This window comes from Herpailurus yagouaroundi, unplaced genomic scaffold (genome assembly GCF_014898765.1).
Source record: "Herpailurus yagouaroundi ecotype Mexico unplaced genomic scaffold, PumYag 67700, whole genome shotgun sequence".
In the NCBI taxonomy this organism is placed as follows: domain Eukaryota; kingdom Metazoa; phylum Chordata; class Mammalia; order Carnivora; family Felidae; genus Herpailurus; species Herpailurus yagouaroundi.
In genome coordinates, this window is record NW_024420499.1 from 6,616,406 (window position 1) to 6,642,749 (window position 26,344).

A 26,344-nucleotide genomic window follows, 5' to 3' on the forward strand; every position below is an offset into this window, starting at 1 on the left:
TTAGTACAGGAGAGATGCAATGAAGACTAGATAAAGAAGAGATCATCTATTGCCAAAACATTGTCAGAATTGGGGTGCATGGCCGGCTCAGTCAGTAGAGCATGCAACTCTTGATCTTAAGGTCATGAGTTCAAACCCCCATTGGGCATTTAGCCTACTTAAAACTTAAAAAAAAAAAAACATTGTCAGAGTTGAATTGCAAATGTTTTTAAGCCTTGTAAAGATCTCTTCACCTAGAGAAAGTTAACAGTTTAAAATCACTGGGTACTAGGGGTGCCTGGGTGGCTCAGTCCATTGAGCATCCAACTCTTGATTTCGGCTCAGGTCATAATCCCAGGGTCATGGGATCAAGCCCTGTGTCGGGCTCTGTGCTGAGTGTGGAGCCTGCTTAAGTTTCTCTCTCTCTCACTCTCTCTCTCTCTCTCTGCTCCTCTTTCCAGCTGGTGCACGTACTCTCTCTCTAAAATATAATTAATTACTTAAATAAATAAATAAATAAATAAAATCACTGGGTACTAAAGATTTTTCCTTTGTGCATTTTACTGCTTGGGTACTTCCTATGGAAAGCAAAAAATGTCCATGTGGACTTTGTTTTGGGCACTGATCAGAAAGTAGGATTTCATTCCAGTTATTATGTCTAGTCCTGCATCAAAATCAATCAGACAGGTTTTCTCTTAGGAGAATAGCTTCCACCACTTGGATTTGACATTCTTTTTCCTACAGGGCCATGATACTAGGAATAGGCCACCTTACTTGCAAACATTTTACAGATTTTCTCTAAAGGGATACAGTTCACTTAGCTTATTGACCTTTTTTTTTCCTAGACAGCAGGTGGTAACCTAACAGCTAATAATTAGTTCCAAGGAAATCTATCATAGTTCATCTTCCAATGGTATGGTGCTTTAATGTCATAGGGGGTGGAAATCATAGGAATTATTTTCTTTCATTCAAGGCATAACTGTCTTTAATAATCAAGTAACTCCACAAAGCAGTGGATTATGAGTTAATAAATATTACCCAGACTAGAAGTTTGACTTTCTGCTTGCTCCTGGAAAACAACTAATACTACCTGGTGCCTGAACACTTGGAGGTGGACTCATAAATATCCTGGCGATTACATATTCACACCAAGGAACCATACATGATGCAGTACTTGGGCAATGAAACTTTTGAATAAAGTATAAGATTTAAGTATTCCCCTAAAGCAAATTCTTCACCACAGTGAGCTGTTAATTCTGAGGTTTCTGGGATGTCACTGATCACCTCAGGCAAGCTATCTACAAGGAAGAAAGTGAAGTACAACAAATGATATACCTACCAATTGGTGAAAATTTCCTTCTGTATGTAAACCACAGACGAGCACTTATATCAGACAACAGCTTAGATTTTTCTGAAATTAAATGTGAAATTAAAATTAAATCACCACATCCCATCTAAAGATATCTGCCTTTGATTTCTGAGCCAGCAGGAAACTCATTTTCAAATAAACCAGTCAATTCCATTGTTATGGGGCTAGGGAAGTTCATAGAAAACCCAATATCACCTTAGCCAAGTAATTTCAGCATTCCCTTTCACCTATGTTTTGACCAGTACTACTGGCCAGGTGGTTCCTGTCTCCTACTCACTGAGCTCCATGGCCCTGGCAGGTACTAACACTGGGGTCAGTGGCCAAAAGACAAGGGATAAGAAAAGCAAGGATAACCCACTAACAAGGCAACCAGCCCCTGCCTGAAATGATGATAGTTGGTTGGATCTCTCATCAGTACCCAGTGTCCATTATCTAAAACTAGGGGTGTGTATGTGTGGGGGTGTGGGGGGTGTAAACGTGTACGTGTGCATGCATGTATGTTTAACTAAAAAGGAAGATCCACAATAAGTAAATTAAGTGTGTAAAAATATACAACACCACCCAGTGCAGCTGGCATTTGTAATCTAATGGATAAATTAGACACCAACACTTTGGTGTTTTTATTCAAAGCATTTTGTGCATCTTATGACATGAATTGACTTCAATGACCACATATACAGCGGCTTTCACGTGTCCATCTGTATAGAAGTTAGAGCCATTGCACTTTAAGAGAAGAAAAGAAAATTTGATTTTAGCCAATAATTTCTGTTTTCTCTCCTGCCTTTCTTTTGAACAAACCAGAAATTTGAATGGTCTGAATTCTCCCTGCCCTTCACGTCCCCAGTGCCTACTGCATTATGGGCAGCAGATGTACACTGGTTAAGAGTAAAACTTCTGGAGTCATATTCTGCCTGGGTTGGAGCCCTGACTCTGCTCCTTGCCAACTGTGTGGCCTTGTCACATAATCTCTCTGAGCTTCAGTTTTCTTATCCTTAAAATAGGGAGAATAAGAGCACCTACATCATAGAGTTATGAGTATTCTGCAAGATAATGCATGGAAAGTGTTTAGATGGTACAGTATGCGGTAAGCTTGTGATACATGTTAGCTGTTTTTATATATTTCCCCTCTCAAATGTTCACACCACTCACTCCTTCCTCTGATATTCTCTAGGCCCTTCAGCTTTCCTCTATGCTAGAAAGGCTGGGGGTAGTTGTATGGACACTTTAACCATAAGTGTACTTTGAAAGGTATTTCCCAACTTAACATTTGGATATGGCCATATTTGACAAGCTGGGGACTCCTGTTATCATGGAATACAGAACTAGAAGAGATCCTTTCCAGTATTCCTCATTTTAAGTACCTGAGAAGGAAGTTAAGATCCAGAAAGAGAAAGTGACTTATCTAAGGTAGGGGAAGAGTCTGTATACAAAAGGTCTCCGAACTGCTAACCCTCAACTCTCTCCACTGTTCAGGATTCTCCAATCCAGAGGATGAAGCCAGACACGGGGTGGAGCCAGAAGATGCTAACTTCCCCTCCTGCCTTGTGATCAGGTCCTTCCTATTTCTTCCTCTATGCTAGGGCCTTCAAAGAGCATCTCTCCTCAGACAGACAGACAGCTGACTCTCTCCAAGCTCAGGCTTTATCAGGGTGCTGGGCTGTTGGCAGTTTTAGGTTACAAGATCTTCCCTGGGGTGCCTGGGTGGCTCAGTCGATTGAGCGTCCGACTTCACCTCAGGTCATGATCTTGTGGTTCTTGAGTTCGAGCCTCGTGTCAGGATCTGTGCTGGCAGCTCAGAGCCTGGAGCCTGCTTTGGATTCTGTGTCTCCCTCTCTCTCTGCCCCTTTTCCACTCATGTTCTGTCTCTCTCTCAAAAGTAAATAAACATTAAAAAACTTTTTAAATAAAAAACAAAAGGTCTTCCCCAATCTGTAAGTATATAAGGGTAAGGAAGAAATATTCAAGCCTCTTTTCCATCTAGCTGCTGTGGCTAAAAGTTTTATACAAAATCAGAATAAACTGAGACGGTGCTACAGTCAGCAAAAGATTTACCCCTACAAGACTTCTTAGTGTCTGACGTGGTTTCTGACAGCCCTGGGCTGATTAGAGGTCCCCTGGGTGGCAGCGTCTTTCATCTAGATAGAAAAGGACACAAGGGGAATGAGAAGTATGTAGCCCAGGCATTACAGTCTAAAACTGGTTAGTGATACCACGAGTGGGTCCATGGTTTTTGAAAGTCAAGGCTTATGGAATTCAGGGGTGCTCCTTTAAAGAAAAGAATAAAAATATATATATGACCCTTTCAAATTGCACAAACACCTATGATCATGTGAACATGCTGCTAGGGACTCTCAGGGCCTCGGAAGGGACCTGTGCAAGCAAGGAGTCTGTGGCTTGACCTCCTCTGGCTGCAAGGTATGTCTGCCTACAAGTGGCATGAACAGTTACCAAAATCACACTCCACCAACCCCACAAGGAAAAATGGATAGGACCTTAACCTCAGGCACCCACCTCATTTAGGTTCTCACAGACAAATGCTACCAAACCTTACCCGTTTTAAGGAGATGCTGTTTCCCCAAGATCCATACCAGCTCATCCGTATCTGGAAATTCTTCTAGGTAGTCAGCAAAAATAGTAATCTGGTTTTCATATTTGGATAAAACTGAAAGAAAAGGAAAGAAACTTAAGCAAAATGTAACAGAGGGGGTTTGCTTCTGTGGTTTTACTGGTTATTACCTTTGTCCTGAAGGTGAAAGATCATTGGCTTGAATCTAATGGAGGCAAATCCTTGTCTTGGAGGAACAAAGATACTCACAAAGCCTCAAATCCTTTAGTAGAGGGATTTACATTTGACCACCTATTTTCATCTTCCTTTTCTCATGGTCCCATTTGGCACCATCTCCAAATATTTAGTTCAGGCTCATTTCAAAACCTTTTCGTCATGGGGTATTCTTTGTAAACAGCCACTTATCTAGCTTCTCCAAGCAAAAGTGGATCAAGGTGATACAATAATACCTAATACTTGCATATCCAACTCCTGCCCACATTACAGGGAATATTATGAGGTTTCTAGTGGCTGGAGGCATTGGAAGGGCTGTGACAAACTCCAAAGATTACAAAACTTTGAAAATGTAGTATTTTAGCTGGAAGACCAGCGGTTTTAACAGTACTTTTGTTTGCCATCTTATTCACATATGACTTCTGCAAAGAAGAATCTTGAAACTGACGATAACTATAACTTGTTCTTGGGATTCACAAATGACCATGCTTATCTCTCAAGATAAAGTAACTGAATAACATATAATTAAACCTTGTAAGTTCACAGGCCAGACTCTCAGAACTTAGAACCATGTAATGTGAGATGAGGTAAAATTCACTTTTGTACCACCTGTGGGGAAAGAGTCTGCTCAAAGAGTTAAGACTGACTTATGAGAGGGTCCTAATCTCAAAAGTTCTCTTTAAGTGACTTCATGAGAGAAATAATATCATAAGTGGTAAACAAGTTTCCAAGATAACCCACAAAAACCTATTTTAACCTGCAACCAGGAAATCAAATTGATGGTATATTTCATCGTGTATATGGTGCTGTGTCTATGAGAAAACACACTTCAAGTTCAAAGCTAATACATCCAACACATGCCTTCTCACCTGAGCTCTTGGAGGCTCCCCAGCCCCTATGGGGAAGGGAGCTCAGAGAGAGTAGGTACAAGCACCTGCAGGGACTCTCCCACAGCAGTGCCCGAAAGCCCTAAGGGAATAATTTTCCTGTAAAAATGGCATTGTGAGATATGTTTAACTCACTTGAAAGGACAAATTGTTCTCTTTTGGCTTTGTTTTCTAAGGCAGGAGCATGCTGTTTTCATAGAAATAAATGTTCCTAAATATAAATGAGTCCTCTTTGATCATGAAAACAGGTTAACCTGCTCTCGCTGCTTGGTTGGAGGATGACATTATGCTGTGTATCATTTGTATAAACTGAAGTTATAATTTGTGTGAAGTTATAATTTTAGAAACACAGCTACCCAGTAGTTCAAGAAATACTGCATTTCTTGAGATGTATTACAGAAGTCCAATCTTTCAGGGATTTAAGTAGCTTTTCTCCTCAGGATGTTTTAATCATTAAGGTTATAGACTCGGCAGTCTTTCAAACCTAAAGAGGTTAGAAATGAGACAGCCATTTTGTTCCCCGGTGAAAACTCATCACTGCTGAATATGCCAGAGAACCTGTGCCCTCTTAGCTTCTCTGTCACTGGCCTCAGCCCCTGGCCTAAGCCCAGGAAATACCAGGCTAAAAATGACCACCCAGGTCAGGCCATCCCCAGGAGGTGGTGGACTGAGGTGGTGTAAGTCACACTGTGTACCTTCCAACCCTACTCTCTACCCCTCACACGCAGAAGAAATCAGGTTAAAATGAACATCCAGTGGAGCCTAGAAACAGAGTCAGAAAATGAGGGGCTTGAGAGGGGCGTGGGAAAGGGGCAGCCTGTCTGGCATTCCCCTGGTAGGGGTGAGGAAGGGTGCATTGGGTGAATGTACAGCATGTATGCATATAAGCTTTGGGTCTTTTTTTTAGTACTGGCCAAGAAAAACCATTTCTCTATCGCCAACCCTGGCCAGCTGGTCAAATTAGTACAGCCCCTTAAAGCCTGTGAGAACTCCACTGCTTCATTTGGGATGGCCCTGACCAAAATGGTATCCAAAGAATTTTCCTCTTGCTCTTCAGCCCTTCTCAGGCCAGAAAGAAGGTCAAGATGGTCTCTGTTCTTCCCAATTCTCCTCTTAGAAGATGGACTCCAAGAATGCAGGGCTACAGCCAGCCCCAGTTGAAGCTACATGGATGAAACAAATGAAAGCCAGAACAGAAGTGAAGAGCAATAACATGGGGAGAGTGTATACAAGAGGATCCAGGGAGGAAAGAGGAATAGGTCTTCCACAAGGAGAACTCAGAGTCATGAAGAAGCAAACTGGGGCATCATTGAGGTACAGAAGTGAAATCGCATTTCCAACAGAATCACTTCTGACTAACACAATCCTTTAAAAAAATTCATAAACTACTTTTATCTTGCCTTAAATGAACAAACATCAGCCCCATATGAGTTTACTGCCCCTTTCATCCTGTTTAAAGAGATAGGAGCTATACAGGCAGAGCTACAAAGACCACAGCTAGGCAGACCAAGAATTAGCTTCTACAAGGTCTGATGAAAAACAGGCTTCACTCTGTTCCATTTTACTTTAATAATAATTATTGCACTGAAGTCTCTGCTAGGTTGGCTTAGTGGTCAGCTAATAACTGGACAAAGACTTCCTTAAACTCTTGGAACCAGCAAGTCTCCCAGTCTTGGCCAAGAGGCTATGTGTACATGTTGGGACATGCCTTCAACATTCAGCCAGGTGGCTGATAACTCTGCCTTAGTCTTCCCTTGTGCAGAGCTTGAGATCAGCCAGAGCAAAAGCTTAGAACCCTGTCAGCTCTTTCCTGAGCATGCACACAACACTGGGAATGCACACAGTCCTGAGCATGCATATAGTCTTCTAGATTCCCAGGGATATGCCCGAACTTTTCAAGCTCCAATGGACATATTACTCCCTAGGTTTTTCTTTTAAGCTTTCTGCATCAGGCATCTATGATCAGGCCTGATCTACTGCATCAGGCATCTATGAAGTTAATCAGTTGCCTCTAACGGTTTTCTTTTTTTAATTATTTTATGTTTAATTGAAGTATAGTTGACATACAATATTATCTTAATTCTAGGTGTACAACATAGCGATTTGACAACTTATATGTTACTCAATGGTCACTACAATCAGTGTAGTCACCATCTGGCACCATATAAAATTATTATAATATTAGTGACTACATTCCCTATGCTGTACTTTCAGTCCCCATGACATTTATTTTATAGCTGGAAGTTTGTACCTTCTTAATCCCCTTCACCTATTTTGCCCATCCCTCACCCTTTTCCCCTCTGGCAACCACCAGTTTGTTCTCTGTATTTTTAAGTCTGTTTCTGATTTGTTCACTTGTTTTGTTTTTTAGATTCCACATATAAGTGAAATCATATGGTATCTGTCTTTTTCTGGATGACTTATTTCACTTAACATAATACCTTCTAGGGATGCCTGGGTGGCTCAATCGGTTGATCATCTGACTTCAGCTGAGGTCATTGATCTCGCAGTCCATGAGTTCGAGCCCCGCACTGGGCTCTGTGCTGACAGCTCAGAGCCTGGAACCTGCTTCGAATTCTGTGTCTCCCTCTCTCTCTGCCCCTCCCCTGCTCATGCTATGCCTGTCTGTCTGTCTCTCTCTCTCAAAAATAAACATTAAAAAAATAATACCCTCTAGATCCCTCCATGTTGTCACAAGTGGTAAGATTTTGTTCATTTTTATGGCTGAGTAATATTCCAGTGTGTGTGTGTGTGTGTGTGTGTGTGTGTGTGTGAGTATATCTCTCATCTTCTTTACCTTTTCATCTATTGATGGTCAGCTAGGTTGCTTCCATATCTTGGCTACTGTAAATAGTACTATAATAAACATAGGGGTGCATATATCTTTCTTTTTTTTTTTTTAATTTTTTTTCAACGTTTATTTATTTTTGGGACAGAGAGAGACAGAGCATGAACGGGCAATGGGCAGAGAGAGAGGGAGACACAGAATCGGAAACAGGCTCCAGGCTCTGAGCCATCAGCCCAGAGCCCGACGCGGGGCTCGAACTCACGGACCGCAAGATCGTGACCTGGCTGAAGTCGGACGCTTAACCGACTGCGCCACCCAGGCGCCCCGGTGCATATATCTTTCTAAACACTGTTTGTTTTCTTCAGGTAAATACCCAGAAGTGGTATTACTGGATCATATGATATTTCTATTTTTAATTTTGTGAGGAACCTTCATACTGTTTTTCCTAGTGGCTGCACCTCTAACAGTTTTCCATAAAAGCCTCTGGGGAAAGGCTTTCTGTGGCTAACTTCCACGGTTCTGAAAAGGTTGACTCTGACCATTTCTGCCAGTGTTTTTCATTGCTCTTATAAATAGAATTTTCAGAGGTCCTCACTCTGCCATTTCTGCGATATCTTACTTTAATATTTTTTTGCAGTCATTGACTGTATTTTTAAAGGTTGGTTTTTATAAAATTGCAAGCAAATGAAAAAATGGCTTTGAACAACACATTTTCTGATAGGGCTTAACAGAGACACTTGTACCTGAAGGTTCCCAGATTCTGTGAGGCTTGTGTCCCACAAACAACACAAATTCTCTTAAGTGAAATCTGTCACAGAATCTCAGGGCCAGAAGGGGCCTGAGATACCACAGCATGTCTTCCTTGTAGGCCACCTGATTCTAAAGGCATGCCAGGATACTGCTGATTCCAGGACAGCCTTCTCAGCAATACATGCACATTTAACATAGTATCAAGTAACAGCTTCAAAAACAAGAAAATACCCATGGAAAACAGGTATGGTAAGGGTCGAATATTCATTAACATATTCATCCCATAAACTTTTACTGAGTACCTACTATGCACACAATGGATAAAACATCACTGAGACGTAGCATCCATCCTCCAAAAGCTTTTAATCTAGTGGAGAGGACAGGTCTGAAAACAACTAATAGCAATAAGTATTATAATAAGGGAAAGCAGTTGTACAACATAGGGAATGTTGTCAATAATATTGTAATAATTTTGTATAACGACAGATGGTAACTAGCCCTACCAAGGTGATTATTTCATAACATATAAAAATGTCAAAATACTATGTTGTATACCTGAAACTAATATATTATTGTATGTCAATTCTAGTTCAGTTTTAAAAAGAAAGCGATGTGAGGGGCACCTGAGTGGCTCAGTTGGTTAAGCATCCAACTTCGGCTCAGGTCATGAACTTGCAGTTCGTGAGTTTGAGCCCTGGGACATACTCTGTACTGATAGCTCAGAGCCTGGAGCCTGCTTCATATTCTCTGTGTCCCTCTCTCTCTGTTCCTCCCCCACTCACATCCTGTTTCTCTCTGTCTCTCAAAAATAAATAAAGATTAAAAAAATTTTTAAAGAAAGCAATGTGGAAGGCAAGAAACGATTAATTCCAACTGGGGGTGAATGGGCCTTGCACAACCTAGAAAAGGTGGTATCAGAGCTGAGCCTTGATAGAAATAAGATATAAGTGGAAAGGGGGAAGGGAGAAATTCACTAAAAGGATTTGGCAAGCAACTGAGTGTGGGGTGGGGCTGGGGGGAGAGAGAGAGAGTCAGAGTTAAAAATACCTTCCAGTTTGTAAGTGTGAGTGATGAAATAAACGGTAGCAGAAAAACATGGTGCAGGGTAGGGAGATAAAGTTTGGTCTAGCCACAACATGTAGGACTCATGGGTTTGGTTGACAAAGGAAGGGTTTAAAAAAAAAAGTGAAGAGGGGCATGGTAGATGGCAGGTAGATAAGCAGAACCTAGGAAGGCAGGAGGAATTCAGGAGAACAAAACTCAGCCTAAAATGTGCCTTCACCTCCTTCCTCCTGGGTCCACTTAGTGTTCTTGCCTTTCCAGCCTCTGCCCACCCATGCATGGACCCCACCCCATCTTCATTTCTCTTCCTCCCAGTGCCCTGCTTTTCTGACAATGAAGAGCTTTGAAAATAGAGAACTGGACATCATTCCTCATTATTTCCATAGGGGATTTTCATGTCCCAAACTGAAAGGTTTCTTGAATGTATTCAACAAGTCAAATCCTAGCAATGCTGGGTGGTCAAATAATGTGAAAGACATGCATCCTTTCTCTACAGACCAGTGAAAACTTTGACGCCCTTTATCATTTTAGACTTACCATATAGACTCTTAGCCGAAGGGTTATCATTCAGCTAGACTTTATGACTTTCTGAGATTCTATTTAACTGACTAGTACTGGTGGTGGTGTAGCATAGGAGGCTGCACCTGACCCATTGTAGGGCAAGTCAGCAAAGGGATAACCAGTCTGTTTGGCAAGGGACTATTGGTAAATGAGTGTTAAATGAAAGTACTCCTTACTTTTCAGCTAGAAAAATCAACCAGGCCATTGATAGCTTGGCCCCACAAAACACAACACATCTTACAGAATTCAGTCACTTCATCTTACTGACACAATGATGGTAAGAATCAAACATAAGGCAAAATTGGACTCTTTGGTTTTCCTTTAAAGTGATTCGTTTGAAAAACTTATTGCCCTTTTAAGTATATTTTTGTTGTTGTTCTCACTTAAGGATAAATTATTGTCTGCTATCTGCTGACTGAAATGCATTCAGAAATATCCATGAGGAGGGGCACCTGGGTGGCTCAGTGGGTTAAGCGCCCAGCTCTTGGTTTCAGTTCTGGTCATGATCTCATGGTTTGTGGGTTTGAGTGCAGAGCCTGCTTGGCATTCTCTCTCTCTCTCTCTCTCTCTCTCTCTCTCCCCCCCTCCACAGCTCTCTTTCTCTCTCTTAAAATAAATAAATAAACTTAAAAAAAAGAGATATCCATGAAGAAATGGGATCCCATGCACAAACTGGTGAGGAAGGCAGGATCTACCTTACACATACATCACCTCTAAATTGCTGCCTCGTTTTGCTTTTGATAAGGTAACTCTGCTCTTTTTGGAGAGATGCATTTTTTCAGAAGAAAAAGATGTCACTTTAAAAAAAATTTTTTTAATGTTTATTTATTTTTGACAGAGAGAGAAACAGAGCATGAGCGGGGGAGGGGCATAGAGAGAGGGAGACACAGAATCCAAAGCAGGCTCCAGGCTCGGAGCTGTCAGCTCAGAGCCCAATGCGGGGCTCAAATTCACAGACTGCAAGATCATGACCTGAGCCGAAGTTGGACACTCAACTGACTGAGCCACCCAGGTGCCCCAAGATGTCACTTTTATAAAGCTTATCTTTGTTTATAAGACATACAAAGAAGGTAGGACATTGGATGGATGGATGGGTGGATGGATGGATGGATGGATGGATAAAAACATTTTATTGGTTTTATAATTCAAGACTTGAGGTAACTATCCCACAAGCTGAGGTAAGAATCGCCTTGATTATTTATCAACAGGTTTTGTTGTGAAGAATCAAACTGTTAAGTGGGAAGTGTGGTTGTATTCACCAGGAGTATAGTTGCACATTAGTGCCACTGCCACATCATACAGTGGGTCCAAAAAAGCCCCTGTGGCATTGTATCTTTGATTTTGGATGGTACCCAAGCTAAAAGAGAAGGAATACTCAAATACAGAGCTCATGATTCATGTAGGGAGCACGATATCATGACAGTATTTAGCCAAAATGAAGAGTGTATCAAATAATTTTGCTCTACATAAAAAATGTGGGGGGTTTTTGGCAGATGAAGAGAAGGAGGGATCACTCTTCACCCCTCTTAAAAACAGCCCTAGCCTAGGAAACCTAAAATGTAGTTTCTAATCCTACCCTGCCACTAACTAACTATGGGACCTTTGAGAACTTACTGCACTTCTTTGGGCCTTAGATTCTCCATCTATAAAATGAGCAGTGTGTTTTTCAAACAGCACATCATAACTTATCAGTGGGCTTTGAAATCTATATAGTGGGTTGCAATCAGCATATTTAAAAAATGAAATTAAATAGGGGCACTTGAGGGGTGCCTGGGTGGCTCAGTTGGTTGAGCATTCGACTTCGGCTCAGGTCATGAGCTGGCAGTTCTTGAGTTTGAGCCCCGCATCAGGCTCTGTACTGACAGCTCAGAGCCTGGAGCCTGCTTCGAATTCTGTGTCTCCCTCTCTCTCTGCCCCTCCCCCACTCACACTCGGTCTCTCTCTCACTCAAAACTAAATAAACATTTAAAGAAATTTGAAATAGGGGCATTTGGGTGGCTCATTCAGTTAAACATCCGATCCTTGGTTTCAGCTCAGGTCATTATCTCACAGCTTGTGTGTTCAAGCCTGCATCGGGCTCTGTGCTGTCAGCAAGTTGCCTGCTTGGGATTCTCTCTCTTTCTCTCTCTCTCTCTCCCTCTCTCTCTACCCCTCCCCTGCTCATTCTCTCAAAATAAATAAATACGCTTTAAAAAAATGAAATTAAATAGAACAGAAAATATTACAATATATCATACATAACAAGGATTAATATCATTTCACAAAACTTGTGTGTATATAAATTAGGTTGAAATATAAAATGTATTTCCCATTGTATTGTTGGATCAAAAAAGCTTGAAAGCCAGTGGTCTAACCTATATTGTCCATACAGTAGCCACTAGCTACATGCAGCTGTTTACATTTAAATGTATTCAAATTAAATACAACTAAAATTTAAGTTACTCAGTTGCACTAGCCACATTTCAAGCACTCAACAGCCACATGTGGCTACTGGCTACCATACTGGACAGCACAGCTATAGGATAGCTCCATCATCACAGCAAGTTCTATTGGGCAGACCTATCTTAACAACCTATTTATGGTTCTGTAGGAGGTAGAGATAGGGTGGGTTGTTAGGAGGAGTACTTTAAGCTCTGGGAAGAGAAGATGGATTCACTTGTCTTAAGAGAGTCTGTATGTGAATTTCTAAATAAATGAGCCAACAATTATTTATTTAAGTTCTGTACTTGGTTCTGTGATGGATACAGAGGAAATATCCTCATAAATATTCACTATGTGTTAAATGAGCAATCTAAGGCATCAGAAAAGCATAATATCTAAAGATATGAGCCTTAAGTAAATGAAAGATCTAATAATAAAAGGCAATATATAAGCAAGTATTGATAATAACTGAATGCTATAAAAATTCAGAAAAGGGGGAAATCAAATGAGCATTGGAGTCATCAAGATTTCAAAGAGGGTATAGGATTTTAACTGGTCCTTAAATTATTGCTTCCATTAGGATGAGCAGAGGTAAGATAGGAGAATATTCCAGATCAGAGGAGTACTATTAAATATGTATGTATCAGAGACAGGGTAAATTCTGGAGAATAGTGAGCAATGAGATTAGAGAGGTGGCTTGGGACTGGATTGTACAGGGTAGAAAGCCAGCCAGTAGAGTAAAGCCATTGACAGTTTTCAGAGTTCTTTCACATGATCCTTGAGACAGCCCTTGAGATAGGGCAGAGATCATTACTTACAGTTTGGAGTTGAAGGAACTGAGATTCAGAGAAGTGATAAAACTTGTTCAGAGTCATATAGCTAGTGAGAAGTAGAACAAGGATTCAAGTTAATCTAACTCTTGATCCAGTATACTCCCCACTATACTTCCCACTATACTGGATGGAGAGTAGCTTGCTATTAGGATAAAAGCTGGATCCGAGGCACTGGAGATGGGACACCAACGAGAAAGTTGTTGTAATAATCCAGGCATCAAGTGTTAAAGGCCTGGCCTAAGGTGGCAACAAATCAGATGCTCTGGTTATATAACATACTATAAAACAAACTGACAATGCAGTACCCACTGTTTATAAGAGAGAGTAAGAGTAGACAGTCTGAGGTTAGAACACTATAATTATTTTTAACTGGAAATGATCTAAACTACCCCAAAGGAATAAATATTAACAATATAATTCATATAGTGTGTCCGGATTTTTCCAGATGGCTGAAGGCAATGTTTTGGACACGGTTCCTAAGCAAACAACTCTTTATACGTCTATGCATTTTTATGAGCCATTTCTGTCTTGCAAGTGTTTCCTTCCTCTGTCAATTTCAGTGTTCATTTCTCAGAACTAATTAGTCATATGATTTCTTACCTCATCTAGATTTCCAATGAGAAAGGACTCATGCAAAAAGGTCAAGGAGCTACAGGCTTTGAAGTTTTTCCACACTATTTAGTAAAAGTAATTATTGGTAATTAATTAGTTAATATTTACTAAGGAAATACTAAAAGACGCCATTACCAGACTAATCATAAAGGATCTCTTCAGTTGTGTCACTGAGCTGCTCAGAAACTTCCATGGGCTTCCAAGATTGCTCCAACTGATAGGAATCAAATACAAACTCATCAGCCTGGCATTTAAGGCTCTCTCCAATATGACCACCTCCTACATTTATTTGTATTTGTTCCCCACTGCTCATTACTCCTTCAAGATATGTACTCTTTTTAGCCAAAAATAAACCACATGATACATTGGAAGCTCCTGGCTCATTCATGTCCTAGTTAAACACTTAAGTCCTACCTCGAATGCTACTTTCTCTGTGAACCCTTCTTCCTCAATTTTGCCACCAAGAAATACTTTTTCCTTCTTCTAAGCTTCTAAAGTCCCTTATTTTAACTTCTTTTATGGCACTGGGCAGTTTGCTCTCTAGGTTAGTGTTATTCGCAGGCTTGTCAGCTCTCTGCCATTGGAATGAACTCCCATCCTAGGACACGCTGTGTTTATCTCCATATCACCTAAAGCTTCAATCATAGTGCCTTGCAATAAGTTGTCCCCCAAGGTCTATCAAATGTTTGTTGAATGAATGAACACAGTGATAAAAGTCTAAATGCTGGTTTATATGTTTATGCAAATGTAATTTAATAATCCTTTGCAGAGTACCTACCATATGACTGGCATTGTGCTAGGCCCTGGGGAGAGTAACACATGTGAGCAATTCCAAGTCTAATGGGAAGATAGAAAGAGAATTCATTTTTATATGATACGGTCTGTGTCTGTACAGGGGGCTAAGGAAGCACAGCAGAGGATCATCTAAGCCAGCCTAGAGTACAGAGAAGGCTTTGGGAAGAGAGGTGATGACAGGGCTTAGCCTTAAATAATGAGAGTTAAGCAAATATGGCAAGAGAAGGATATTCCAGGCAGAGGAGAAGTTTGGACCAAAACACCAAAGACTGAGAGACTGTAGAACAGCGATTCCATATGGAAACTGTCAGGGGTTAAAGCTGGAGAGGCAAACAAGCCTAGGAGATGTTGGCCTTGGAAGCCTTAGTAAGGGTTCTGGACTCAACCTAGGCTTCATGGAGCCCCTAAACACATTCAAATACTCCCAGGAGGAACTCTGGGTATCTCGTACATTAGCAGAATGTAAACAGTGCAACAAGTAATCACCGGTAATGCAAATCCTAGTTGATGTTTTTTTTTAACATTCATTATCAAATTAAATTGTTAACACACATACACACACACACACACACACACACACACACACACACACACACACCAAAACCTGAAGTGACCATCTTTGTCAAGGAAGAGGTTAAGGTGGGTCTGGTCTCTGTGTTGTGACATGCTTAGTGGTACAGCACAATGGGAGAGGCTCTTGAGTCCTTTCCAGGAACAGGACTCTTCATTTAGAGTACGTTCCCAGTTTTCTCCTCTGTTTACCATCACCTCACTCACTTCCCAGACCACGGGAATTTTCCCCATACCCTTTCAACATCACACTTCATTAGTAAATGTTGCCAGCAGACATATGATGTTTAAAAATTCTTTACCTTTGATGTAATGTAAAATTATACTGCCAGAGTTAAGTTTTGGGATTACATAAAATTATACATGTACCTTCACTTTCAGAACAAAAGATGCATTCCAAGTTAATCCTAAGGCAAATTTCTGTAACGTGAACTTGATTTTCCAACATTATTTTATAATTATTTGAGCCATGTTGCCCCAAAAAAGACAAATTTTACCCCATCTAAAAAAAGATACAGCTTGCAATAAAATGGTTCCTCATCCCTGACGTGCACTCTATGTTCCAGATACCAGGAAAATAAATACCTATCTACCCAAGAGCATGAAAGACCCAACCCACCAACCACAGCAAAAAGTACTCTCTAATATTGGACAAGCAGAGAATCTTGATCTGCTAAACAAAACACAGATCCATTTTTAACTCTGAAAGTGGTTCTTAATGAAGTGGGTTTTCTTATAAAATGCTCAGCCATCAGTTCTTTCATTAATACTAAATTACCTTATTCTAAATTAAAAATGTCTTTTATTGCACCTACGCTAGTGACTCCACTCCTAGGTTTATACCCAAGAAAAATGATTGCTTTTGTCCACCAACAGATATGGCCAAAAATGTTCATAGAAGCTTTATTCATAATATCCAAAACTTAGAAACAATCCAAATGTCCATCAATGCGGCGCTACCAACACAGTGTTCGTGTTCTCCCCAAATTCCTATGTTGAAGCCCTAATCCCCAATGTGATGGTATTTGGAGGTGTCCCTTTGTGGTAATTAGATCATGAGGATAGAATCCCAATGAGTGGGATTAGTCCCCTAGTAAGAAGAGACACCAGAGAGATGATCTTTTTCCATCATGTGAGGACACAACAAGGTGGCCATCTGCAAGCCAGAAAAAGAGACCTCACCAGATATCAAACCTGCTAGTGCCATGAACTTTGGACTTCTAGCCTCCAGAACTGTGAGAAATAAATGTTTGTTGTTTAAGCCATCTGGTGTATGAAATGTTGTTACAGCAGCCTGAATAGACTAAGACGTGGGAAATGGATAAATTGTGGTGGATCATACATGGGAATGGTACATAGCAACAAAAAAGAACTAATATTATGTATAAAACATAGATGAATCACATGGACATGTTAAAGCAAAGGAAGCCAGACACAAAATAATACCTAGAATATCTGTTTATATAAAGTCTGAAATCAGGCAAAACTAATCTATGATAATAATGGTCAGAATAGTTGTTACCAGGGCACCTGGGTGGCTCAGTCGATTAGCATCCAACTTCGGCTCAGGTCATGATCTGGCATTCGTGAATTTGAGCCCCACATCGGGCTCTGTGCTGACAGCTTAAGAGCCTGGAGGCTGCTTTGGATTCTGTGTCTCCCTCTCTCTCTGCCCCTCCCCTGCTCACACTCTGTCTGTCTAAAATAAATAAACATTTAAAAAAGTTAAAGATGTTTAAAAAAAAAAGAATAGTTGTTACCTTTGGGAGGTGGTGTTGGCTGGGAGGCAAGAGGGAAACTTGGGGGTGGGGTGAGGAAGAAACGCTCTTGATCTTAATCTGGGTGGAGGGTGCACATATATAACATTTAACTGAGCTGTACACTTAAGATTTGTGCACTTAACTGTGTGTAAAGAATACTTCAATTCAAGCAAAAAGAAAAAGTTAAGTCTCCATACTGGATTTATTTCTGATATAGATTATTGGCGATTAGATCAATATTATGCTAATAACAAAATATTCTTCTGTTATCAGGAGTAGAGATAGAGTTCTAAATTTGTCACACGTCTCTGAACACACACACATTGAATCCCAGTGAAAGCAGTTTGGGGCTTCAGATATTATTTAGATGTAAGGCTAACTTACTGGGTTTTTCAACTTACAACATTCCAAAATGCCATCTACTTTTCAGGACCACTTTGATTAGAAATTCAAAAATTTATTAATTATTCTTTTCTACAATAGCATTAGCTTGTCTTCATAAGAGAAATATATATTGAATTTCCCCCCAAATCTTAGTGAAAGAAAGCATTGTAGACTTAAGAAAACACTGGCCTATGAATTAGAAGAGCTAGGTTCTATTTCTGCTCTGCCTTTTACTATGCAAGTCACCTTGGGCTATTCTTTTAAACTAAGATTCCCTTTCCTTATCCATAAAATGTAGATAATACCTTCCCACCCCCCCCCCAGGGCTATTGTGAGGATCAAATGAGAGAATAACTGTCAAAGTGCTTTGTACACTTTAAATAAGTGTCAATATCCCAAAGCTAAGTGTTTCATTAGAACTTGTGCCTGGTTGTGGCTAATAGAAAATTTACTTAAATTTCAAAGCCTGTAACCTCAGTCTCACCTGTCTTACATTTCACCAGAGAATTAGGATCAGCAAGTACACTCACATTCTAACATCTCTGAAAAGTTGAAACAATTCCACAATAATGAATACTGAAAATAGATGTGTACAAGGAAGTACAGTGAATAACTGTCTGCCTTGCTTTTCCCAACTATGACTTTTTGGTGTATTTCTAGCTATGTAATATCCATTATATTCAGTTCACACTTCTAGAACTTTGAACTGCTTCTACAACACCCATGCCATAGCTCCCCCTCTCCATCATGAACTTCACAATAACTGCCCCTAAAGGCGGTTCCCATTTCTACTTTCTTCCATCTACTGAGACTATGGTAGCAAAACTTAAAAAACACTCCCTACTCTAGGGGTGCCTGGGTGGCTCAGTCGGTTGAACATCTGACTTCTGCTCAGGTCATGATCTCACAGCTCACAAGTTCAAGCCCCGTGTGGGACTCTGTGCTGACAGCTCAAAGCCTGGAGTCTGCTTTGGATTCTGTGTCTCCCTCTCTCTCTGTTCCTCTCCTGCTCACGCTTTCTCCCTGTCTCTCAAAAATAAATAAACATTAAAAAAATAAAAATCAATATTCCCCACTCTGAATTCTTTGTCAGAACTTGGAGTACTCCTTGTCACAGAGCCCCACATAGAAAGTGCTTTTTCTTAAGTGTCACCTTTTGAAGTTTGTTTCTCTGATGACAGGAAGTGATATAGGCCAGAGTTGCCTCAAAATGCTTCCTGTCACCAACTATTCTTTCCAGCTGATCCAGCAGGAAATGTCTGGAGAGTCATGCAGTGTGAGTGAGAGAGGCTTGACAGAAGGAAATATTAGGGTGATTTTGGTTTCAAGGACCCCAGTGGTTCCTGTTCCTGGAGATTTTGTTCTTAGTCCCACAGTTAAGTTCTCCAAACTAGAACAAACTTACCAATAAACAAACAAAATAGACTACAGAACGTAAATCTGGAAACTTTCAAGATCCTTGAAAAGCACTCCCTTCAGGCATCAAGTCCCAGTTAAGAAATTTTTCTTGAGCCTTCTGAGCTAGGGAATAAAACCTGATTTTACAAAAGTAGATTGACAGCAACAAGAAGGGCCAACTGACAAGAAAACAGACAGAATATAATAAAAAACTAATATGGATTAACACACACACACACAAACACACACACACACACACAGACTAAATGGCCTGGGACCATTAAGTGTGGGGAACAAACATTAAATCACATTTCAGTAGGCCTTAGAATACCACTGTATTATAGCAAGCAATAATTGATAGTCATAACAATGATCCTTAATTAATTAAATTATGCCTATAAATGCTGTATAAGAAATCAGAGGACTAAATTGTCTCTAGGTAGTTTTTTTTCTCTTTTTGGAGAATTCTATTCAAGATGGAATGTTAAAAGCTTATGGTGCTCAAACAGAGGAAATCATGAGCCATTTTTGAAAACAGGTTACTAAAAATGCCTTTTCCCCAGAAAGAGTTAGGTAACTGAGGTCTTACTCAGTAAGATGAGATGAAGGCTGGTTGTGTAATAGACACAAGTGTTATTGGGACGTCAGAGAAAGGAGATAAGCATGCGATAGCATAATTAAACAAGGCTTCATGGAGGAGGCAGGGCTCAGGGTTGGGTTTGCTTTGAAGTCTCTCTCCATCCAAAGCCTGGTTGTAGCTTTCTCTATTGCCACCCTTAAGCAATTGTGCCAGGGCCTCCAGTTTAGAGTCACTAAACAGGACTAGTTTAAAGGGAAATATAATGATAGTGAATAAAGACAAAGATGGGATGCAGATCCTTTCCCCCTTTCTATTGCACCACAGGTACACACTAACTAAGTCTTCCATGTCTGAATAAGCAGAGCTTCCGGTATAGGCAGCAATTCTGCCAAGCAGCAAATAATTTGTGGGAACAATGGATGGCACCCCATCCATAGTTCTGCACTCTGAAATTACTGGAAAAGCAGGGTTTATCAAAGTATTTTACTTGATAGCCTACTTTTATTTAGTAAACAGAAGTGTGCCAATGGGAAACTACAAAACATTACTGAAAGAAATTAAAGATGGCACAAATAAATGGAAAGACACCTGCATTCATGGATGGAAAGACTTAATGTTGTTAAGATATCCATACTACCCAAAACAATTTACGGAGTCAACACAATCCCTCAAAATCCCAATGGATTTTTTTTCAGAACTAGATAAATTCATAAGGAATCTCAAGGAAGTCTAAATAGCCAAAACAATTTTTTAAGAAAACAAAGTTGGAAGACTCACACTTTCAAAATATATTTCAAAGCTACAGTAATCAAAACAGTATGATACTGGCATCAAGACAAACAAATAGACTAACAGAATACACTAGAGAGCTGGGAAATAAACCGTTGTGTATATATATGGTCGAATGGTCTTGGACAAGGGTGACAAGACAACTCAATGAGAAAAAGACAGTCTCTTCAACAAATGGTATTGGGAAAACTGGGCATCCACATGCAAAAGAATGAAGTTGGACCCTTATCGTACACCATACACAGAAATTAATTTAAAATGAATTAAAAACCTAAACACAAGATCTAAAATTATAAAATGCCTAGAAGAAACCATAGAGGAAAAGGTTCATGACGTTGGACATGGCAATGATTTATTGGATATGACACCAAAAGGACAAGTAAGAAAAGCAAAAATAGACAAATGGGACTGCAGCAAACTTCAAAACTTTTGTGCATTAAAAGTACATCACGTTGAAAAGGCAACCTATGGAATGAGAGAAAATATTTGCAAATAATACATCCGTTAAGGGATTCATATCTAGAACATATAATGAACTCTTACAATTCAAAGACAAAAATCAAATGATCTTATTTTTTTAAATGGACAAAGGACTTGAATAGACAGATGATACATAAATGGCCAACAAGCATATCAAAAATGTTCAACATCGCTAATCATCAGAGAAGTGTAAAGCAAAACTTCAATGAGCTATCACCTCATACCCATTAGGATGGCTACAGAAAATAACAAGAGTTATCAAGCATATAGAGAAACTGGAAGCCTTGTACATTGTTGGAAGGATTGTAAAATGGTGCAACCACATTGGAAAGCAATATTGGAGGTTCCTCAAAAAATTAAAAATAGAACTGCCTTATGATCCAGAAATTCCATTTCTGAATATATATTTAAAAGAATTGAAATCAGGGTCTCGAAGAGACATTTGAACACCCATTTCCATAGCGGCATTATTCCCAGTAGCCAAAAGGTAGAAGCAATCCAAATGTCCATCAGAGGATGAAGGAATAAACACACGCATGCGCGCGCGCGCACACACACACACACACACACACACACACACACTAAAATGTTATTCTGCCTTAAAAAGGAAGGAAATATGACATATGCTACAAAATGGATGAATGTTGAGGACATTACACTCAGAGCCAGTCAAAGAAGGACAAATGATACAATGATACTGTATCATTCCACTTTATATAAGATATCTAAACTGGTCAAATTTATAGAAACAGAAAGTAGAATGGTGATTTCTAGGGACTAGAAAAAAAAGGAAGTTGCTGTTTAGTAGGTATAGAGTTTCAGATTTTCAACATGAAAAAGTTCTAGAGGTCTATTTCATGATAATGTGAGTATATTTAATACTTCTAAACTATACACTTAAAATTAGTCAAGATAGTAATATTTTTCTCATGTGCTCTTTACCACAGTGTAAAAATAGCTAAAATTAAAAAGTGGTATACCATGGAGGTAGGAGTCAGAGAAATTTTATCCATTCTTAACTAGATTTTTACAGGGAAAAAGGCTATCACTAACAGTATTCATGGTTTCTTTAAGTAACCACTTATACATCTTCTGATTCCAAGAAAAGATAGAATAAACATACTTTTTTTTTACTTTTTCCAATAAATATGGCTGAAAAAAAAAACACTGGACATTTTATATATGTGTATACATAATATACAAAAACAGTGGACATTATTATATACATACATATATTTATATCATATAATATTTTGTATATTATATAACTCTGAAAGGTAGAGAGAAGACAGTCTGGCTAGGGACCTCAAGACCTAAGTAAGTTCTCTGGGTTTTGTTTTTGAGTAATACATCCTGGACCCAGTGATGGAGAAGCCAGCAACCCAGAAATACCAATGGCTGCAGACAAAAATAGACCCCAGAAAAGCTCTAGCCAAAGGAACAGAAAGTGGTAGCCTAGCAAGACAGAAATCTTTTAGACAATAACTTCTGTACTTTAGCCAAATGCCACAGGAAAAACCGTGGCCCTACTCCACACCCATCAGCAAAGACCAAGTGCAGAGCCTAGACTTCCACCTTCATCTGGCAGTAAAGAGTCACACACCCTCCTCCCCCTCTCTCTGAGGTAGTTTCAGAAAAGGCTTAGTGGGTATCTGGAACTTTCATCCCTGCTAGCCAGTAACGAAGCCCCCAGAACATGACAGTAAAAGAGCCCATAAGCAATAGCAAGATGTTCTTCTCTCTCCAAGCCAGGGTTCTGTCAGCAGAAGCCTAGGGAGAGCCTGAAATTTTACCCCTGCCCAGTAATAATGAGATGCCTCTATTCCTACCCCAGTATCAATGAATGGTAAGTGGGAAACCTTGACTCCCCTCCCATCTGGCAATAATGAAGTCATGCCCCCATTCCCTCATCAGAGCAGTCTCAGAAGAGACCTGCTAAAACAGAAGATTTAAATAAGATCCAGAGTCTCATAGCATAATACTTGAAATGTCCAGTATACAACAGAAAATCACTCATCATACAAAAAGTCAGGAACATCTCAAGTGAGTGAGAAAAGACCATCAACAGAAACCAACAGTGAGATAATACATTTAATTAAATCGCCCAAGAAAAAAATTTTTATTAAGTTTTTATTTTAATTCCAGTACAGTTAACACATAGTGTTATATTAGTTTATTAGTTTCAATTGTACAATATAGTGATTCAACAATTCCATACATCATCCAGTAGTCATCACAAGTGCCCTCTTTGATTCCCATTACCTATTTCACCTATCCACCCACCCACTTCCTCTCTGGTAACCATCAGTGTGTTCTCTAGAGTTAAGAGTCTATTTTTTGGTTTGTCTCTCTCTCTCTTTTTTTTTCTCCCATTGCTCCTTTGCTTTGTTTCTTAAATTCCACATATGAATGAAATCATATAGTATTTGTCTTTTTGACTTATTTCACATTATACTCTGTAGCTCCATCCATGATGCTGCAAATGGCAAGATTTCATTCTTTTTTATGGCTGAATATTCCAGTGTGTGTGTGTGGTGTGTGTGTGTGTGTGTGTGTGTGTGTGTGTGTGTGTGCATCAGTTCTTTATCCATTCATCTACTGATGGACGCTTGGGCTGCTTCGATATCTTGGCTATTATAAATAATGTTGCTAGACACATAAGGGTGTGTATATCACTTTGAATTAGTGTTTTTGTATTTTTTGGGTAAATACACAGTAGATTACTACTGGATCATAAGGTAGTTCTATTTTTAACTTTTTGAGGAAACTGCATGCTCTTTTCCAGAGTGGCTGCACCAGTTTGCATTCCCACCGACAGTGCACAAGGGTTCCCCTTTCTTTGCATCCTCACTAACACTTGTTGTTTCTTGTGTTTTTGATTTTAACCATTCTGGCAGGTTTCAGGTGATATCTCATTATGTTTTCTTTTTTAAACTTTAAATCTTCATTTATTTTTGAGAGAGAGACACAGTGTGAGCAGATGAAGGGCAGAGAGAGAGAGAGAGAGAGAGAGAGAGAGAGAGAGAATCTGAATCAGGAGTCAGGCTCTGAGCTGTCAGCACAGATACCAACGCGGGGCTAGAATCCCCAGGCTGTGAGATCATGACCTGAGCTGAAGTCAGACACTTAACCAATTGAGCCACCCAGACAACCCTCATCATGGTTTTGATCTGCATTTCCCTGATGACAAGCAATGCTGAACATTTTTCATGTGTCTGTTGGCCATCTGTAGATCTTATTTGGAGAAATGTCTGTTCATGTCTTCTCCTTTTTAAATTGGATTATTTGGGAAGTGTTGAGTTGTATAAGTTCTTAATTTTTTTGTATACTAACCCTTTATTGGATGTGTCATTCGTAAATATTCAGTAGGTTGCCTTCTAGTTTTGTTTATTGTTTCTTTTGCTGTGCAGAAGCATTTTATTCTGATGTAGTCCCCAAAATTTATTTTTACTTTTATTTCCCTTGCCTCAGGAGACATATGTAGAAAAATGTTATTATGGCTGATGTCAGAGACATTACTGCCTGTGCTCTCTTCTATGACTTTTATGGTTTCAGGTCTCAAATTTAGGTCTTCAATCCATTTTGAGTTTATTTTTGTGTATGTTGTAAGAAAGTAATCTATTTTCATTCTTTTTCATGTTAGCAGACCAGTTTTCCCAATACCATTTATTGAAGAAACTATCTTTTTCCCATTGGATATTCTTTCCTGCTTTGTCAAAGATTAATTGATCATATAATTGTGGGTTTATTTCTGTTTTTTTTTAATTCTGTTCCATTGATCTATGTGTCTATTTTGTGCCAATTCCATACTGTCTTGATGGCTACAGCTTTGTGTAATATAACTTGAAGTCCAGAATTGTGATGCCTCCAGCTTTGCTTTTCTTTTTCAAGCTTGTTTGGGCTTTTAGACATGAGTATACATTGTACTTTGTGCAATGCTTTTTCTGCATCTACTGAAATAATCATATGGTTTTTATCCTTTCTCTTATTCATGTGATGTATCCTGTCGATTGATTTGTGAATACTGAACTGGACTTCCATCCCAGGAATAAATCCCACTTGATCATGGTGAATGATTTTTTTAATGTATTGTTGGATTCAGTTTGCTAGTATCTTGTTGAGGATTTTTGCATCTATGTTCATCAGAGATATTGGCCTGTAGTTCTCTCTTTTTGTGTGTGTGTGGTATTTTTATCTGGTTTTGGTATCAGGGTGATACTGTCCTCATAGAATGAATTTGGAAGTTTTCCTTCCTCTTTCATTTTTTAGAATAGTTTGAGAAGTATAGGTATTAACTCTTCTTTAAATGTTTGGTAGAATTTGCCTGTGAAGCTGTCTGGACCTAGACTTTTGTTTGTTGGGAGTTTTTTGATTCCTGATTCAGTCTCCTTGCTGGTAATCAATCTGTTCAAATTTTCTATTTCTTCCTGCTTCAGTTTTTTTAGGTTACATGTTTCTAGGAATTCATCCATTTTTCTAGGTTGCCTAAATTGTTGGCATATAGTTTTTCATAACATTCTCTTAAAATTGTTTGTGTTTCTGTGGTGTTGGTTGCTATTTCTCCTCTTTGGTTTGTGATTTTGTTTGAGTCCTTTCTCTCTCTCTCTCCCTCCCTCCCTCCCTTATTTTATTTATTTTTTTTTATTTTTTCGTGAGTCTGGCTAGATGTTTATTAATTACTAATAGGTGGTTTTTTAAAAAAGATAAACAAGGGGCACTTGGGTGGCTCAGTTGGTTAAGCATCTGACTTTTGATTTTGGCTCAGGTCATTATCTCACAGTTCGTGAGATCCGAGGCCCACATCAGGCTCCATATGCTGACATCACCGAACCTGCTTGGGATTCTCTTTCTCCCTCTCTCTACCCCTCCCCCACTCATGCTGCTGTCTCTCAAAATAAATGAATAAATTTTTAAAAAGAAATAAATAAAATAAAAATACCAACAAAATTGACATATCTTTAGCTACAATAGGTAAGAAAAGAGAATACCCAGATAAATAAAATCAGATATGAAAGGAGATATCACAACCAATGGCACAGAAATTAAAAGGTTTATAAGAAACTACTACGAACAATTATAAGCCAACAAAATGGACAAACTAGAAGAAATGGTTAAATTCCTCAATACATATGACTTATCAATAGTGAATCATGAAGAAACAGAAAATCTGAACAGAAGTATAACTAGTAAGGAGATTGAATCAGTAATCAAAAAAAAAAAAAAAAAAAAAAAAACCTCCCAACAACAACAACAACAACAACAACAAAAAAGTCTAGGTCCAGATGGAATCACTGGTGAATTCTATCAAACATTTTAAAAAGAATTAACTTCTTTTAAAGAATTAACTTTAAGTTCATTCTTTTAATTAACTTTATTCTTTTTAAAAGTAATTTCAGAAGCCAATTTTTCTTAAACTCTTTCAAAAGACTGAAAAGGAGGGAATACTTCCAAACTCATTTTGTGAGGCTGGCCCTACCCTGATGCCAAAACCAGAAAAAGACACTAGAAGAAATGAAAATTGCAGGCCAACATCCCTAATGAATATAG

General features: G+C 39.2%; 1 protein-coding gene across 1 annotated transcript in view; it reads right to left on the reverse strand.

Annotated features, from left to right (window-relative positions):
- The window catches only part of ATG4A (autophagy related 4A cysteine peptidase), a 63,063-nt gene that overhangs the window by 24,209 nt on the left and 12,510 nt on the right, over positions 1–26,344 (reverse strand). The window contains exons 2-3 of the mRNA XM_040468497.1: positions 3,900–4,010; positions 1,319–1,390 (exon numbers count right to left, since the gene is read on the reverse strand). Coding sequence (XP_040324431.1) covers positions 1,319–1,390; positions 3,900–4,010 — 183 coding nt within the window. The remainder of the gene's footprint in view (positions 1–1,318; positions 1,391–3,899; positions 4,011–26,344) is intronic.